The sequence below is a fragment of the Lepisosteus platostomus genome, chromosome 12, assembly GCF_059453375.1.
Source record: "Lepisosteus platostomus isolate fLepPlt1 chromosome 12, fLepPlt1.hap1, whole genome shotgun sequence".
NCBI lineage: Eukaryota > Metazoa > Chordata > Actinopteri > Semionotiformes > Lepisosteidae > Lepisosteus > Lepisosteus platostomus.
The window spans coordinates 23454758-23475092 of NC_142622.1; the positions used below are offsets into that span (position 1 = coordinate 23454758).

General features: G+C 38.0%; 1 protein-coding gene across 4 annotated transcripts in view; it reads right to left on the bottom strand.

The window, feature by feature from the left end:
• Window positions 1-20335, bottom strand: part of epb41l4b (erythrocyte membrane protein band 4.1 like 4B) — a 161738-nt gene that overhangs the window by 62487 nt on the left and 78916 nt on the right. For all 4 annotated transcript variants that reach the window (XM_088601442.1, XM_088601441.1, XM_088601443.1 and 1 more), the window contains 7 exons: window positions 19688-19776; window positions 17999-18068; window positions 17204-17373; window positions 15675-15784; window positions 15216-15246; window positions 10158-10191; window positions 9718-9815 (listed from right to left, as the gene is read on the bottom strand). In XM_088601442.1, coding sequence (XP_088457568.1) covers window positions 9718-9815; window positions 10158-10191; window positions 15216-15246; window positions 15675-15784; window positions 17204-17373; window positions 17999-18068; window positions 19688-19776 — 602 coding nt within the window. The remainder of the gene's footprint in view (window positions 1-9717; window positions 9816-10157; window positions 10192-15215; window positions 15247-15674; window positions 15785-17203; window positions 17374-17998; window positions 18069-19687; window positions 19777-20335) is intronic.

Genomic DNA, 20335 nt, shown 5'->3' on the forward strand with positions numbered 1-20335 from the left:
AGTCATTATACCATGAATTACTACCCTATATGCAGTATATTATATAGATGAAGCCCAAGAACACTTGATTTTATTTTTGAGTGGCAGAATTCACATTTGAAAGCCTTCACAGCAATTGAGGCATCTGTAATTATAAAAAAAACTACCATTTTAAGATTTTAAAACACTTTCACATATTTAAGACCATTTGATTGTAAGTATAGTATCTCTTAACCTCTTACGGAAACTAATTTTGCCGCAAAACACATAACAGGTGCAAATCCTCCTTACTGCAGAAAACGTTTCGGGCATGTGGGTTTCTGAGGGGGCGGAGGTCTGTCTCTGAGGGAATATTGGCATGTTCAGAAGGTAACAGGCGGAGGCTGAGTTTGTTCTACACCAGCTTACAACCATGCCAGGAAGAAGGCATGGAGGGAAGAGACAGACAGCTGAATCGGTTTCATGATGTGAGAGAAAAATCTAAACACACTGCCACAACCGTAGAAAATTTAGAAAATGTATTTTCCCCCTCAAATGATTTTAAGGAATGATTTACTTCAGATAACCTTACATTTCACTCCATATCTTACCAGATCAAAGCATCTCATTGCTAGAATTCAGCCTTTTTTAAACATCGGTGTTATTTGTTTGCCATTCTGGGTTTAATCCTTGAACAGTTTGTAGAGTGCGATATTTCAGGCGTGTGACTAAATTCACACACACAAAAAAAAAAGAAGACAGAATGCCAGTGTTATCTGTCAAGATAATCAAGAAATAACAAGCACACTAATTAACCTCCGGGATGGGCAGATGACAGCAGCTACTGATTTAGAATTTTCTGACAAAGCACAAGACAAAATCTTGTCAGGAAGTCTGGAAGCCTTCAGATAATTCTCAAGTGGTGATGGAGATCAACACAGACCTCATGTTCAGAGTGACAATTTTCTTTGTCATATTTTATCCTATGTATTGGTTTTAGTTAATAATAATAATAATAATAATAATAATAATAATAATAATAATAATAATAATAATAATAATAATAATAATTGCTTACACTTATATAACGCTTTTCTGGACACTCCACTCAAAGCGCTTTACAGGTAATGGGGACTCCCCTCCACCACCACCAATGTGCAGCATCCACCTGGATGATGCGACGGCAGCCATAGTGTGCCAGAACACTCACCACACATCAGCTATTAGTGGGGAGGAGAGCAGAGTAATGAAGCCAATTCATAGATGGGGATTATAAGGAGGCCATAATTGGTAAGGGCCAATGGGAAATTTGGCCAGGACGCCGGGGTTACACCCCTACTCTTTTCGAGAAACACCCTGGGATTTTTAATGACCACAGAGAGTCAGGACCTCGGTTTTACGTCTCATCCGAAGGACGGATGAAAAAGCAATACCACTTTCACACAAACAAATGTGAAGCAATGAAACTCAGCAAGTTCTTGAGACATAGAGGGAGTGAATTCTTCGTGAGCTTCTGGCCGTGTGTTCTTTAAAATCATTAAGATACATTATCAGAGTCTTTGTCAGTGTGGAGTTAGTGACATACATTCTTTTTTTTCCCAATTTGTAAATCATACTAATATATTGATGGAGTCACACAATGACATTTTATTACACTAACAAACTCCCAGATATTCATTACTAATTAATTCCTAAATAAACCTGTATGTATCTTATTTCTTCCTTACTTTCTCAAGCACAGAAAAATATTCTGTCCTGAAAATGTACAAAAAAAGATCACCTGAGATTTTTTTTCAAATTTAAGCATTATAAAAGCTTTCAGTTCAAGGGTGTGTCTAGTGTGTCTCGGTTTCTGGGCAACAGAAGACATTTTCTAAAATGTCTTAAAAAATGCTGAAACAAGGGATGTCAGATGTTCCTTATCTTTCTAGGGGATGTTTTTCTATTAGATTACCAATTTTCTCGACTATATCTGATTCCAGTGGTCAACAACTTCAGACTTTAGAGAAATATCTGCTGAAACTAGCATTTTTCCAGTAACAATCTGAACTGAAAGGTCTGAGTGAAATACACTTACAAACTGAAGAAACCCTATATCCAAACTAAATTTGAAGAGTAATTTACACTGAAGTTCAAGTAGGTAGCTGTGTCAGCAATCATAGGCTACAAAGGAATAGGTTAAATCTCCACAGCCATCTAATAAACCTTTACCTGTTCCATTTACACTGAAGGTGTCATGTCAGAAACCAAACCAATGTGACAACTTCTAGTGTACCACCAAAGGCAAAGATGTGCTTCTGTTGGTTTCCTTTAATAGTAACTTGCAAAAAATTATGTATACTGCTTATATACTGCCTTGAAAACTATATTTCTATTCAGACATTTGCACTGTTCTTATATTTTGTTGCTTTAAGTTTTTCAGCCATAACACTCTAAAGTACCAATATTAATGTAACAACCTACTCCACACATTCAGAGCAAAAAAAGGATATTAGGTGAAATTAATATGAAAGAAAAAGTGAAAAGCTATGATAGCATAAATATTCAAACCCTTCACTGTGGAAAATCTAAATTAATTAAGGTGCATTTCCTTAAATGTGCCACAAAATTAGTTAAATGGCCCCTTTCTTTGTGCACTAATAGTTGATCACATGGTTTCAGAATAAGCTGTAAGGTCCCTCAGACAGACAGTGATTTTCAAGGAAAGATTTAACCATGAAGACAACCTGGAAAAGCCCCGAGAACAACTTAAGCATAAAGCTGTATAACGGCACAGATCAGTAGAAGGCTATAAAAACATTTAAAAGATGCTTATTATATCTTTGTGCACGGTGCTGCTGATAATTAAGAAGCTGTCAGCACCCAGACACTGTTTCAATTAAGGCTGTCACTCCAAACTGGGCAGCTGGGCAAGAAGGATGTTTAAGGATGCCACTGTGAGGCCAGTAGCAACTTTGAAAGAGCTACAGAGATCAGTGGATGAGATGGGAGAAAATGTACAAGGGTCATTGATATCCTGGTCAATCCATAAAGAGGGCTTGTATGGCACCGACAAAAAGTTTCTTAAATCCCACATTGTAGTCAAGTGATGATGCACACATGGTTTTGTGCTCAGACAAAACAAAATTGAAAGCCGAAGGTCAACATCTGACAAACCCAACAGAGTGCATTACTCAATGAAAAGCATCCCTACTGTCAAGCATGGTGGTTGCAGCACTGTGTTATAGTTCTGCTTCTCATCAGCAGGGACTGAGAAGCTTGTCAACACTAATGGGACCATAGAGAAATGTACCTGTTCAGACCAAAAACTGAGGAAAAAAATCCCCTTTCAGCAGGACAATGACACAAAGCTGAATGTCCTTGAGTAGCCACTCAAAGGTTTGGGTTGAATCATATTGAGATGTTGTGGAAAGACTAAAGTGATCCCCAAGAAACATGAGAGCCTGCAAAGAAGAACTGGCAGAAAATTGCACCAAGCCGGTGTGCCAAGTCGGAAGACTTACCCAAAGAGATCTGTGGCATTTAATGCTCCCAAAAGTGCTTCCACCATTGTTCATGGGACTGAATACCTATGCAATCAGCATATTTCAGTTTTTTTGCTGACTTTTATTGTAACCTATTTTAGAAGTCTTCTGGTTGAGCATTCAGGTTTTGAACACCTTTGCAAGGCACCGACTAAATTTAGCGGTGGATAAGTAAATAATATTTTATGATTAAACATACAGTATGATGCATACAGTCGACTCACAACTTATGTGCTCGCAGATTTATGCAGTCTGCTCCAGAAAATAAAAATGATCGTAAAAATGCTTTATTCTCTGAAACATTTACCAAGAGAGCTGGTTAGGGAGCCTATATAGTCGTCTCCCATGAAGTGAGTCTTCTCTCCCTGTCTCTCCCACTCAGTGACTCAGTGACCCAGCACCAGTACTTTTGTGTTCTGTCATAGAATAGAATTGTGGTGATCAGTGTCTGCATTTTTCTTCTTTTTGTGAGAAAACTCTGATGTGAACCCTAAACTATGGCTCCTAAATGTGAAACCTAAACTATAGGGAAAGTCAAGTAGTGCATCAAGTGGTGAAAAGAAGAAACAATGATTAGTGACTTGAATTGCAAAAATTGAAATATTAGAAAGGGTCAGAGGTGGCATATCAGTGGCCAGCTTCACTCAGAAATATGTCCAAAATCAATCCTGAAATTTGTGCGACAAAAAGCGCAAGAGTCAAATTTGTGAAGCTGTTTTTTTGTATTTAGTTTTATTAATGTTTTTATAGTTATATTTAATATCCTGAATTACCGTAAGAGGTTAGTAGGATGCTTTTATTAGGGTTATAGGGTAAAAGTGTAACACGTAAATTTGGCTTTATGCATTATTCAAAATCCCTAACCCTTGCTAAGTTGCAAGTTGACAGTATTTTACTTCACCCTATCCTCACCAAGACCTAATAGCAGATAAAAAGTAACATCATTTGACAAATAATACACAAAAATTATATTTTATCATTATTTAAAAAAAAATCAGCTAGCATTCAATATCTTTTGTGAAAAGGTAAGTGCATCCTTAGATTCACCATCTCAGTTAAGAAAGTAGTGTAGAATCAGGTGCAATAAAACATGTGCAAATGATTAGTTGATCATCAGGAAGTGATTCCATCTGTCAAATCAGAAAGTTTGTCAGTTTGGTCCACAGCAGTCTGGTAGTAACACATCATGTCCAGATCAAAGGAAATCTCAGAGAAATCATTGCTGCTGATTTATCAGTCTGGGAAGTGCTACAAAGCCATTTTCAAAAATACACATTCCATCATTCCTTGGTAAGACAGATAATCTCCAAAATACAAGACCAATGTCAATCTACCCAGGAGTGGCTACCGTAAGAAACTCTCTTCAAGACCTGGCTGTATGAAGCTCACGGTGAGGACTAGATGAAGGTCAAATATGTGTGAATCCAGTAAACCATAAAATCTCAATGCACCACACTGTATGGAAGGAACTGAATGAAGACAGCTGTACACACCCCCAAATCTTGATAAAAATATCGAGCTTAAGCACTGTTACTTCATTTTTTGTAATAACCAAACAAATACAGATATATTTCTGAATTTAACTCCACATCTTTGCTGACACGATGTTAATAATTTAAAAAATGCAATAGTAAACTAAAAAGATTAAGGAAAATAAGCTGAACATTCTACATATATTTAACTTGTAAACTTTTTTACAACTTTTTTTTATCAAAAAAAAATAAAAACAGCTTGAGCTGCTTAACAGTGAAGCCAATGATCTTTGTATATTCTGTTCACATGCAAGAAATCATTTTAAACATTTCTTTATTATATAGGCAATTACGGACTGTAGCAGCTATTCACTTTATTGAAAAATATTTAAAATTCTAAAGATTCTTAAACAATTAAAGACACAAAGACTTTATACAAACAATTGATATTTCTGTTTCACACAGACTTATTTGTACTACTGTATAAAAGCAAAAACATTGAAGATGTACCTGGCTATACAATCAACAAAGCCTGTGTCTTTCAATAGCTAGTTCTGAACACCACGTAGACATCTGAGCAGCAATAAACATTCTGTTGTGCCCCTCAATCCAGGATGAAGGCATTAATTAAAATTCAGACTAAATTTGCTGTATAAGAAAAAGGTGCTCTATACTTATCAGAGCTTAGTTTCTTACAACAGCAGGGTTGCCATCTTGTAGCCTGATCTATCTGATAAAGTTGAGCAAGGCTGAGTCTGGCCAGAGCTAGGCTGGGAGACTTCCAAGGAGAACTACATTGTGGCGAAGTTACCCAGCAGATGGCACTCTTCCTCTAGACCTCAGAAGTTTCAGAAACCAGTGGCCCAGTGACTGGTGATTGGGGATACCAATCCTGGTGATGTACTGTAGATGATACCACCTACTAGATGAGATGTTAAACCAGAGTCCTTACTACTTGGTCTTCAAAGACAAACCTAGGCATACCTAAACTTCCCTCTTTCACACTTCCCTACCTGATCTGCTGTGTAGTGGAACAGCTGGCGCATAAGTAACTACTGTACCAAGAGTCTCCCAGATAGATGGGCTTTCAGTGGTGGATGAATTGGGGCCCCTCCTACAAAAAAAACATTGGGGGGTGTATTCTGACAAACAACACTATATGACTTTATAGTAATATGAATTATTATTAGTGCAGTTAAAGATTCTAATTTATATGCAACCATTAACTGGTAACATTAATTTTGAACATGACATTATTTTTTGTATTATATAAAGCAATGCACAAGTAAGAGCTACAGTACATTAAATAGGAAACAAAAATAATAAAATTCACTTAACAGAACAGAAAACAGCCACCAGCGGAAAACCATCTATGTGCCCATAACCATCAAACCTGTCAAAACTGTACTGAGCTTAAATAGTACCTAAACAATTATTAGATTCTGCAAACAAAATACATTTCTGCTTTCACCATGTTTCCTGTGAAGTGATTTTTTCTTACAACACTGCAATTTGTTTCTAAAAATCTTCCTTAACATTTAAAAAGTTCAATGAGAATGACAATCTGAACCCGTCAAGAAGGACAATACATTGTGTACCTGCTTCATACAGCAGTTTGTAAACTAGTGTTTGTTGTTATAAAACCATATATAAATGTTAAATCAGTTTGATCATGGAGCCTTTTTTTCAGGAAATATACGAAGTTTCTATTTGTAAAAGGCATCTTGCGCTAAATAGGGGTAACATTTTCAAGAAAATGCAACATTTTGATCAAAAATCAAAAACAAGTAAAACAACAAACCCTATTTAGGAACACAACACACCTTATTTAAATTTAAAATGTATTCAGTAGAAAACACCAGACCATCACATTAAAGTTCAAGCATACAATCAGTAAAACACCTAGACATTTCCAAATAACCTCCTCTAGAACCCACATAGCATTAGAAAACAGTAAAATCTCTTATTAAAACATTCATGTTTGTAGTTTTCATAAAAATACTGATAAGAACTATAAAAACATATCTGCAAACACTGAGCACTCAGAGGCGTTTCCTGTTCTTGTAATGTCCCCGTCCTGTTATTTCTTCTATTTTCTAGCAGGTATGAGTGGCTGTAACAGGACTTGGTGTGGCATGGCATGGTGTGTGATGAGACGCATGCGCAGAGCAGCTTTATAGTTTGGAGTGGCCGACTGTGCTTGCAACCCTTCAAGCACGCAGGCGATCACAGTGTTGTCATGACGTTGTCGTGGAAAATCACGCTGGTCGCCCCTCCAGAGTTCTTGCGGTTCTGCTCCAGGATGTATCTGTGGTCCTGCTCACTTTTGCTGGGGGACATGCATGCTCTCTGCTCATCCGGTTGGGGCTGCCTGTACCGTACGCACAGTCAGCAGTTAGTATTAGATTAACAAAGGCTGCGAAAGTCTTAGGCAAGCAAGGTCCGAGGACGGCTGTGATCACGTTGGCCATGCAGTGAAAAGAATGCAATGAAAGAGCAAAAAGAAGCAGAGAAGGTGAGGACCAAGGCAAGCCGATTCCTTCTGTTATGCTTTTGAAATTTGCTGAGGATGCATTTATGCACCAAGAACCAAAAGGCACATAGGCAAAGATGGGGAGATCATGCAGAAATCATATTTTAAGAAGAACAAAAAGCTGCACCTGCTGAGCCCCAGTGAAAGAAGAGGTGTTGGAGGAACGAAATTGTGCAATGAGATGAAACAAAGGAGATTTCTCCCCAAAGGCCCGATATCTAATGTTTATGAGCAGTAAGCTCATCTATTTTCAGCACCATATGTCTGTGAATTCTGACTATCTTTATATGACCAGAATATAAAAACACCTATTTACTACATATTGTTACATTTTACTCCTTGGCAGTTACAGTGCAGTTTTCCATGTCAACAGGCCACTGTATGGCAGAGGTAGGATGTCGGGGCAAATACAGTAGGTCTCAGCTGATGTGAGAGGAAACAGGTATTTTTTGCAAAACTCCAGGGTGTTGGCAAGACATTAGGAAAGACATCACCAAGAAGAGCACATTCAAACCAAACGATCACTGATACACAAACCTGAACAACTACCTTTACCCACTCCAATGCCCAGTGTCTGAAGCCAACAAATTTAGACCATTTTATTTGAAGAGGTACCCAACCACCAACAACACCAACACCTAAACAAGCACCATCACTGGGATTTTATTGAACAGAGAAAGGCAACTACTATGCTTCACCAAATAAGAGACCAGCTTCCCAGAACACCCGTTCTATTTTTTAACTGTACATCAGTCCTCACAGCGTAGCACTATCAGTCTGCACTATTCACCTCAGTCCATAAGCAGACATTTCAGGGATCCTCATTTATAGACCAAATTACTGTAAACACATCGTTCTATTCAGTAACGAGCTCTCAATCCTTTTAGACGAGACAAGACTTTGGTGGTTTTACGGTTTTCTGCTGGTAAGATATTAGCAGGTTGGATTCCTATGTGGGTAAAAGCCATATCACCAAAGTCCTTAGGTTCAGCACAACCAGCAGCCTCAGTCAATGAAATTCCCATGTACAGACCTGTCATTAATATAATAGGTACTCCTCCAGAAAATATAGGACAGAAAATAGTCTCATGCCTCATGGCACCCACATGTGTGCACCATGTGGTTTATTATCTATGAGAATGACTGAATTCACTCATTCTGTATTGTAACTCTATAAGAGACTGCCTTTGTGATAAGAAGTGTCTCGCCAGATGGATTGTTAGCTGGATGGATTGTTCTGGAAAAATAGAAAGCAAATAAATTGTTTATATTTCCTGTGTTGTCTGAGGTAAAAGTACTGAGTCCCCTGCTCTCTACATATCTGCTTTCATTTGTAGCAAAGTGTAACTTAACACCCCCAGTGACTTCATCTGTGCCCTTTATAATAAGGTATGTATTCACAAGACCTAAAGTCCCATAGTTCCACTTTGCACTATTTTCACATTATACATTATCTTTACAAGGCGTAAATTCCACACATGCAATACAGCCGCTGGCTCATTTGCCTTTTCAGAATTTTAAAACATTTCTGTTTATATTTTGCACAGCTTCGCTTTGCTAAGTCATGATGAGAATGGGATTAATTGAAAAACCAGTGAGTCGCCTTTATGGTTTCCCTTTAGCCTGGCAGACCCGCTATCATGGTGATCGAATAACCAAAATACTACCCCACTCAAGGAATACAGTGAGCTTGATTGCACAGTACAAAAACTGTTTAAACAGCAGCCCTTTAAAGCACCCACCACCCTCTACTGATTAGAAGCACATGTACTGAGCAGGTCTGGCACCAGAAAGCGTGGAGTCAATATAAAGCAGGGACCACCAACCCTGATCCTAGAAAGCTCCAGCACAGTTTGTCTTATAGGCCACCTTTTCCTAAAATTTAGGAAGACTTGTAAATTATCAATCAAACATGAAATGTGTTTACATTAAAAGAACTGGTCCTTTAGGGCTTATGGTCGTTAGGGCTAATGATCTCAAAATTACTTAAATTATCTGCTTAACTGGTCAGAATTAAACTGCACAAAGTCTCGGAAAGTTGGAGGTTTTATGATGACCTATAACACTTGCTGGATGGGGCTCTCCAGGAAAAGGGCTGGAGAACCCTGAGCTAAAGTATGTCTTATAGCAAAAGGTCTCAGAAGCGACCAAGACCTTTAAATAAAGAAAAAGAGGTACCTGGGGGCTGGACTGGGATATCTGCCCTGTTGCCCAGTTTCAGGGGCCTTACCTCATGCTGCCTGTGTGCCCAGGATGCTGCAGGTGTGTTGGTAAAGGGGTGTGAGTTGGGTGCCACTGCTCATGGCTTGTGGGGATGTTCTGTTTGTACTGAAGGAAAAAGAAGAACACGTTGAGAACTACAGATGCTTATGCACAGTGTTTGCCTGAGCGTCACACAGAAAAGAAAGCAAAGCGTTCTTCCTCCCTTAAAAGACTGAACAAACCTCATATTTAGGGTTTTCATCTAAACAATGAAGAACACAGTTATATAATAATTTTATCAAAGACTAATTCTGAAGCTCAGATTCCTCAGAACAATGTGAATTTGTTATGACACCTCTATTTAGCTTTCATGACTCAGAAAATTAAAATTAGAAAAGAAAACACGACAACAAGCACAAGAGGTAAATCATTTGCCACCAACAATAAAATCTGGGTCAAAGTTCTCACCGGATAAAGGGTGGGGTCGGGACTTGTCTGAGCACTGGAAAAAAAAGAAAAAATGGTTTTAAGTGTCATTTAATTGGTTTTAATCTTTTTAAGGTTATTTCAGTAAACTGCAGAAAGCAAAAAGCAAATGACTTTTTTAGCCTACAAATCGCAAAAGTGGAGAGAATGTGGGCTGTTGGGCGTGTCTTTCGTAAACAATAACAAGACTGATATCTAATGTCTACCAGTACTCATTCTAGAATAATTATGCTACGTTCCCGCGGGGATGAGTTTACACTGAGCACTGTGGGCCTGTCTGTAAACGAACAGAAGGAGAAAAGAAAAACACCACATGGAAGTGAATGGAGAGGAGGGCTCAAGCTGTTTCTTTCAGAGAGAGTAGCAAATCGCCTCAACAGAAGTAACGAAACACTGAATTCGGCTCAAAAAAGGGGACAGTACACAGAATTAAACTGAGTGAAAGGAAATAACTTCAGAGGAAAATTTAAACAGAAGATAACAAACAGCTAGAGTGAAGAAAATGCTCCTCCAGCTTGTACCTGAATATACACACAATGGGTAGACAAAACAATGGAAACTCCTAACGAAACAGAACTCATAGTTTGAAGTAACTAAATCGCACTTAAAAAGGATTCTACACGTTCCATATTAATTTCAATACTAATTACCCAGATGTTTCTGCTAAAAAAGTCAACTTAATATCAACACTTTAATATGCGAGTTTCTAAGGCAACATGAGAGATGATAACAGACTTAGAAAGAGGTCAAGTAGTCTGTGCCCAAATTGCCGGTGCATCAGTCACAGAAATGGCAAAATGATTTAATGTGTCAGGGGAACAGTGTCAAAAATCATGATGGCATATGCCAAAGAAGGGAAAACAGCATCAAGATAAAGAAACAGTGGTTGTAAGTTGAAGTTCACAGACAGGATAGTTGCTAAAGACAACAAAACAATGGCCTCAAAAATAACCACAGAACTGGACCTACACACAACAAAAACTTTACATCTTGAACTTAACAAAGCTGATATTAATGGTAGGGCTGCCATTTGGAAAAAAATGTACAGCAATGCATAATCTGGTGTAATGAGCACAAAAGCTTGACTTTTGAACAGAGGAAGAAATTATTATGGCTTAATGGGCTGTCTTTCACTCATTTTCCTACATCTGGATGGGTTCATGGTTGGAGAAAGCTAAAGATTCCTTCAACCCACAATGTTCCCTACTTTTAAACACGGTGTTGGATCCGTTATGCTGTGGGCAGCCATCTTGTGTGAGTCAGCGGGTCCAATTTTTACTCTGTATGGTAGACTTGCCTAGAAGGAAGCCATTTTAGGTGACCAGGTGCACTCTATGGTGCAAACATTGTTTCCTCAAGATATTCCCAAATTCCAAGATAATAACATCCCTAAACACACTGCTAAACGAATCAAGAAAGTTTCATGAACACCTGCATGAAGTAAAACACATTCGTGACCTCCCTAATCACCAGATCTAAACTGGACATTCTGGAATATAGGAGTGCAGGAGTACATTTCCATGCCTTCACAACTCAAACAACTCAAAAAGTGTGGTCCAATATCCCACCAGAAAAAGATCAAAACATCTATAACATTCCAAGAAAGACTTAAATTGTTGGCAAAGGGTAGCCCAACTTCTTATTAGTTAATAAAAATTCTTATATTGCCTGGTGTTCCCATTATTTTGCCCACTTATATAAAACAATATTTATATAGTACTATTCTTCTATAATTAGCATAAAAGCATACAGTAGTGTTTAGAAGAATGACCATTCAAATACGTATTTCAAGAGATCCACCTTTTGACAATTTACACATTTGAAGTCAGACCCATTATATTTTTAAATACTCTTCAGAGCTATATAATTCAGATTACACTCGGGCTGCTGATTCCAGGTCATTGAAAAATGCCCTGTACAGCATACAGATAAACCGAGCTTCTGTTCACTGGATACGTTTTTGAGAGTTTTTTAAAGAAACAATGCAGATTAAAAATAGAATTCCTAACTTTGAAAACCATTCAATTTAATCATCCATCTTTCCATTATCAGAAAGCTGTTTATCTTATGGTTATGCCAAGGTAGAGCAGAGTAAAGAGAGTAGTAGAGTAGTTTATTGCCATATGTACAGTACACTGGAATTCTTAATCATGTTAATCTCTAGGGACATACACAGCACAACAGACAACACCACACAATGGTGACAGTACCTTACAAATGTAATAAATAATAACAAAAGGAACAATAAATATTGTGTGGGATACTAAATATGTAGTAGTGAGAAAAAAACCATGGTAGACCATGCAAAAAATGCCTAGTGCAGATGTGTATTGAGTCTGAGGCACTGCAGTTAGCTGTTGAGGATGTGTACTGCAGTGGGACAGAAACTGTTCTTGAGTCTAGTGGTCCTTGCTTTAATAGTGTGGTACCGCTTGCCAGAGTGCAGGGAGGAGAATCATTTGTGACTGGGATGGTAGGGATCCTGAATGATGGATTGGGCTTTATTGCGACAGTGGATGGTGTAAATCTCGCAAATTGATGGTAAATCACATTTTATAATCCCCTGTGCTGTTGCCACAACCCTTTGAAATGCATCTCTGTCATGCATTGTAGTATTGCTGTACCACACAGTGATGCCACTAGTGAGGAAAATTTCTATGGTACTGCAGTTAAAGTTCATGGTGAACTGCATCCCCATACCACTTATCCAAGAAGCAAAAGGCACAAAGCAGGACCGCTCTTCCCCTAGAAAAAACACCAGGCCCTGGCAGAATCAGGGAGGAAATTCCAATTATCAACGGCTAATCAAACCTAGCCAGCATGTCTCTAGGAGAGAACATGCAAATTTCACAGATGCCCAAGGCCAGATTCAAACTTGACACCCTGGATCTGTGAGTGGATGGCTCTACTGATCGTGCACTTGTGCACCAGTGTGGCATACACAATCCCTCTTCATCACAAAAATAAAAGAGACAAACAGATTTGTCTTATTGAACGTATATACCCCTAAATCTGATAAAGTTAAAACCGTATTGCAAATTGAGTTGTAATGTGTGTGAAGACATGTTCTGGTAGGAAGAAGCACTAGTCTCATGGTACTGTACATGCAAACCTAATTTTTCTTGTTAGATCTGAGTATAACCTTTAATTTAACTTTTATTACACATTTCCAGTAACCATTAAAAGTGCTTAATTCTTTGCACAGACAAAAAAAAGTCTAAACATATGTAAATGATGCATCCACATAAACAAGAAAGTCTTTTCCTTAAGTTGCTTGTTCTAGCTCAACTTTTTTTATCTTGTACACATAGTTTATGCTCTTTTGCTACCTGCATCTGACGGGTGTCTGTCCAGTTTTGAATTTTTATCTAAATGTTGCTGAACTTTATGTGCGTTGTCAGTTTAATAATTCTCCTAATTTGGTATAATGTGCCAAACTTGACTCATTAATTTAGTAACTATACAAGAATCTAGATTACTGATACAAATTAAGAGTAGAAGTGATGTTCATACAGATCCCATTGGTAATTTAATTACAATTGCTAATTACATTGCTCCATCTGAGCATTCACCCCTCATCTATTCTCAGCATTTTCAATCCATTAACCAATTCTCAATCTAAGGACGCATATTTCCCAAAATGACTACCAAATATAGTGGTCTCTTATGGAGAACTTTATCAAAAGCCCTCTGAAAATTTAAATAAACCATATCATATGCTCGGTATATATCCACTACAGTTATGGTTATGCAAGAACTACTGTATCTTTTCAAAATCCATGCTTCCTCTAGGATCCTTATCTGATATAAGTGATTCTCTAACCTTACATGCAATAGACGTCAGACTGATAATAATTTTATTACCCCTTTACACGGATGGGCACTACAACAGAAATACACTCATTTCTATTACATTTGAAGTTTCTAAGCAAATACAGTACTTTCTAATATAATCCAGCTGATATGTTTCCACTGCAACAAGAATGTTTTGTGTGCGTTTCTTATAAGGTTACTATAGGTTTTATTAGTAAATTACTGTTTCTTCCTTGAAGGGTTAAAATTATGCATATATTTAAAAAGCCCCTGTCTTTACCATTAGGAGCCCAGCTTTTTATATGTTTAGCAGAATGTAGCACCCACTAATTTAGATAATACTACCCTGAATGCAGTGTATCATCACGCCTGGAAACACTGACTACCCTGCATTAGAAAAGAATATGTCTCACTGAGTAAGACTTATCAGTGGCAGAACAATGTGTTAAAAGTGCCCATTAATCCAGCTCATTAATAATCGTAACGCCTGACACGAGTGTAATTTTCCACAACTATTAATCTCCTTAATGTTGCATTGATTTGGAGATGCTGTAATTTGGAAGGACTGGGGATTAAAGAAAAACAAGCGATGAAAAGGGAAAAAAAAATTAGGAATGCTCTAGAAATTCAATGTGGATTCTTAAAGAACAACTTGCAAATATGCACAACAAATAGCGTACATAAGGGGAAATGAACTAGCTAAAGGCTCTGGAAATTATGTAATTGTAGTCATCACAATGACCTATAATAAATTAATAACTGGTTAGGTGCAGTAGGGCATTGTTTTAATAAGGATGAGATACAGAAGTATGATTAAGAAAAGACTGTGAAACCAATAGGGATTACAGAAACTGCACTGTGTAGTGGTCAAGATGTGTTTACACAGTTAATCTCTGATAGCATTCATTTTAGGTTTACTTTAGCAATGCACTGTGCTTATCTAAAACAATCTGAACAAAAGGAATAAATCTGACAGTTGCACTGGACATCCTAAATTACCAGTAATGAACAACAAATGCACATATATGCTTTCATCACAGCTCTGTTATTTTAACATTCAGTACATCTCCTTGCTTCCTTGTTTGATTTAGTAGTGTTTTATGTAATTACATGTTTTACATAAAGACACTCTGGGCAAAATGTAACCTTTTCCATTTGTTTTCTCCCTCTTAATGGTCTAAAACAAGTTCTGTTTTCTCCAACAAAGCATTTCTGTGTACATCTTACCTTAGGTGTACAGTTTTCACAGGGTTGAGCCCTAAAAAAGGAAGGATAGGTTTTTAACCAATCTGATACAAAATCACACTTTCTGAAACTAAGGAGGGAATATATTAAAAAAAGCAAAAAGTCCTGTTAACGAAATAAAAGTATTTGACATTTGTGAGGTGAAAGAAATATGACTTCATATCTTCTGAGATTCCAATAAGTGTAACTCCATTAACGTTTATGTCATTTTAAGTTATAAGGGTTTGCAGCCTTGAACTGCAATGATCATATTCCAGCTAATCACTATGCTGCTCAGTGCCTTAGCTTTGTACATCAGAAGATGTACATCCATTATGATTCTACAAACGCCAACACTGTCTATAATACCCTTCAACAGCACCCAGGGCAGCACCAGGACAACACCTTATATCTGACAGTGGTCATTAATACCAAAAAGGGAGGCGTTTGCATTCAAAGTACCTTTCACCATGGACTGCCTCCGTGAGGGATAACGTTTGCTAGGCCTTCTCTCGAAGGTACTTCTGCGTCTCAGTCTGCCGCCGTGAGTTGCCTGGTACTCCGTTCTTCCACTGTAACATGCAACACACGTACCCAGTAAATATTACTGTTACAGTCTAACAGGACCAGTCAGGTTAAACCAACCTTCCACTTCACACTCAGCACAGAGAGCAAACCCACATGACAGAGTGAATTAAGATGTTGCTATCAGGGCTGAATAAAAGATAAGCACTTTGCCACACACACCTAAAAGGATACAAAAAATAAGCCATGTTGTGTGAGCTGATGCATGACATTTTTGGACAACAAAAAGTTGGACCAAATGACATGCTCTTGTGGAAGAGAACAGATTCTTAAAAAAAACTAGAGGACAATGATCATTATCTGCACAAAGTCTATGGTTTTAACAGTGAATAAATTATTTTATTATACTTGAACTGTATAGCTTGCCTTTTTAACAAATCACACCATACAATATTGGTATTTATTGTAATGTTTTGCTGTGGGCAAAACAAACTTTTTGCAAAGTTGTCTATCATGATTTCAGCATCATATGCAAATGCTTTTGTTGATTTTAATTTGACGATACGATTTTCAATCAATTTGCAAAATGTCCTAACATTTGAGCATGACCTGGTTCTTTCCGTTAATAAATGCCGCACATCCAAAAGACAAACAAGAGGCTCCTGAATGGCAGAGCCAGTAAAGGCAAACACGTGGCATGCAGCCCGAACTGTACAGTCAAGTCATCACAGGCATCGTGGACTATGCCATGTTCTGCCCCTGACTTAATTTCCCCAAGCTGTGGCACACGATTTGTTATTTCAAATATATACGATTTGGGCTATTTCCCACCCTTGTCCACTGATCTCTATCAAGAGACTCTCAGACTTTTTATTTATTTATCAGTCAACTTTGTCATCTTGGAACAAAGGCCATTATAGTTTAATAATTTGGATTTGTGGATACAAGTTTAAATATAGTTAATTAAATTAGTCTACTGGCTGTATGTATTTGTCAAACCCTTTTATGGATCCACAGTGTTGTCTTGATCTTGATCTTTGTACTGTAACCCTCTGTGTGTTCTTAGCTAAAGTGGCAGCCTATTTTTGACAACTTCTAGTACGGTTTTCCTGGGTTTCTAGGAGAAGTTACTGTTGATTATTTTTGTATAACATTTTCTATATTTCACAAAAGCAGTTTAGCAAACAAACCCTTTTTCTGCTATCCTGTTGTTAGCCTACAGTCCATTTTTATTATTTCTAAGACGTATCGCTCTTCCAATCAATGCAAACTCTTCCCTTTACAAACTGGCAGGAAGCTCGAACAAAAAAGTACATATGGTCCTCACACTCCCTCCTTGGTACAAGGGTCAAGGTATTATTCAGCTGATCAAGAATTAATCATTTCCAAAACTGGACAAAAGAATGACAAATAATGGAAGATTCCAATATGGCACAGAAAAAACTACCCGACTGCCTGCCCCTCACCTGAACCTGAACCGGGAGCCCAGACGGACAAAGTCATTTCTGCCACTCTTGCCATGTGCTGGCTGCCGCAGCCTGAAGAAGGCGTGATGCTCCACTGCACACTTCCACAAGTGCTTGCAGGCCTTGGCGCTGTCCAGCCGAAACACGAAAGTGTGCTCCTGTTCCCGACCCTGATACAAAGAGACAATACTGAAACCAGCTAAATGTGCTGACCGTCAGAGAGTGAAACCATTGAATACACTTACAGTACACTAGTGTGAATCTCAGTGTGCCACTAGGTAAATCTATCTTGCTCATTGTTACTTTACATTTATCATCTACTGTGATAACCACAGACAATTTGACTTTACTCTGATTTCCTACAAGCAAATGGTGTAAGGGAGAAATCTTAAATGCATGTTTGCTTTCAACATACTGCGTCTACCCTACAGTAGTATGCATCCTCAACAGCTAACTGCAATTCCTCAGATTCAATACACATCTGCACTATACACTTTTTGTATGGTCCACCATATTTTTTTCCTCACTTCTGCATATTTATTTTTCCTGTTGTTATTATTATGTTTGTAATGTACGGTCTACAATGTGTGGTGTTGTCTGCTGTACTGCGTATGTCCCGAGAGATCAGCGGGAATAAGAATTCCAATGTACATGTACCAATGGCACCTCTACTCATAGAAAACCACTTTGCATTGTTCTAAGACATCATCATGTTTCAACCTTTTGCATACCACATTTCTGAAAAATGGACACCGGACAATTTACAACTACTTCTAATCATGAAACATCTCTCACCTTATCATCATCTTCTACAACAACTAGAGTTAGTTTGCTTTTCTTGAAATCCATCCTGGTGATTTTCGGCCTAAAACCACAAAACATGGAATAAAAAAGTAGTTATTGTCTGAAGTTACCAGACACCAACACATTTCAACAATTATGTGATTCCTTCTCTAGATCGATTGATATTTTTAAAAGATTAATTAAATATGAACTCAGTTTATGGATCTGAACTGTGTCTAAGTGGAAAGAAGCACCCTTCAAGTTGAGATACGTTTTGCTCTACTTTTGTACAATCATTAATTAGCATTGCTGCCACATCTCTGGGGCCCTGGGTTGAATTACTGGAGTGCTATCTGTGTGGAGTTTGTATGTTCTCCCTATGTTCATGTGGGTTTCCTCCAAGTGATCCGGTTTCCTCCCACAATCCAGAGACATGCTGGTAGGTTAATTGGTTTCTGGGACAAATGGCCCTGGTGTGAGTGGTTTGTGTCTGAGTGGACTCTGTGATTGACTAGCGTCCCATCCAGGGTGTACCCTGCCTTGTGCCCGTTGCTTGCCAGGATGGGTTCCAGCTCCCCTGCAGTTATAAAATGGATGGTCGGAAGTTCATTATACTACCTGTTTTCGGGTAAACCCCAAAATATAATTTTTATGAAGATATTTACAATTCAAAATATAAAAAGTGATATTATCTTCTAAGTGCATACATCATGCTTATGTATTTTACATCATCTTATATGAAATTGCCCTGACCTTAATCATCTTAAAAACTATCAGAACCTCAGAAATTAGAGGACATTCAGTTCATGTGGTTCTGTTTCTCTATAAGCACACAGACAGTGCTGACTAAGAATAACCCAGGGAATATTAATAAAAAACCCATCCAACTATTAATCCCTTTCACATCCACCCTCTTAGAAAAGGATAATTTAGAAAAGCCATTAGTACGACTTTGGGAGACAGGAGGAAATATACACAAACACAGGAAGAACATGCAAACTCCATACAGACACCCCAGACTGGAATCGCTCCTTTCATTATGAGTATATGGCTATGCTGCCACAAACTGAAGGTCAGACCTAAGTGTACATAATTACATAGGTCAAAGGTGTGTATAATTTTTTTTCTCTAGATGAAAAAAGACAAGTACTAACTAGGCAGCTCCAGACTATTTATCAGAAGAAAATAAATATGGAAACATATTGTACACAACAATAGTTAAATGAAGGGAAGCAACAGAAATTTCGGACCTAAGCACCCCCGAAAGATTAATTAAAAACGTACACTTCCTGGGGTGATGTGCTAAGTGTCTACAAATGCAGAACCCAGCCTAATGACTGTAAAGACAGCCCTGCAAAACCTACTGTCAACAAGCATTCAGTGATCTGTGACTGCTTATCTCTCTCCTATTGAGATCAAACAGCATTATTTTCTTTGCCTCCAGACCTGCCCAATGGCAAATAAAAACCAAAACAAACAGAAACATGGGTCATACATATGCATAGGGAGCAATGCAAACGTTTTCAGGATCTTTGTACAAGTACGATGGTGTGCGTTACACACAGGGTTCTAGTAATTCAGAGCAATGCGCCTTTGTTCACTGCAAGACTCCTACCAGTTGCAACATCTAAAATTAGATTATTTATTTTTTATCGCCACTCCCACTACTGCTGTATAACAATGGACAAAAATAACAGTTACCAGAAGAACAGGCCTATCTTGTTGGACCCTTCGAAAACAAGGATTCCAGTTGGAGTCAGTCCCAGCGCATATTCACAGCCGTCTCTGCCCTGGGAAAAGTCACAGACATCTGGAGGTCATGGTAGCAGCTGCTTTGGCAAGCACTGTGCAATATTCAACAGTCATCATTCAGGGCTGTGCATCAAGTCTGTTTATACTGCTGTGACCCTCCCTGCTGTATATTTGCCTAAATCAGGTGTACAAATACCAAGTGGAGCCATTGTAAATATGCTTCCCAGCAAAATGTACACAGATATGTGTTTTCAAAACATTAAATACACAATGTCAATAAATAAATGGGTAAATAATAATGTATACAACTGAGAGCAATTTAAAGTATCAAGACACCCTCCATGAAGCTTAATATACGGCACAGGCTATTAAGTAGTCTTCAATCAGATACATTTGCTAAGAACTTTTAGGTTCACTTCAAGCTTTGTCTAACAGTTTAGTTGTGTCCGTGTGGAAATCAGAAGCTGTTGCCGTTAAGTCCTGCAACTCTGAAAAGTCTAATGGATAATACATGAAATCTGACCTAACATGGATATCTAACAGTAAAATTAACACAAAAACACTTTACACGTGCGCAATATTTCTATTAATGTGAAG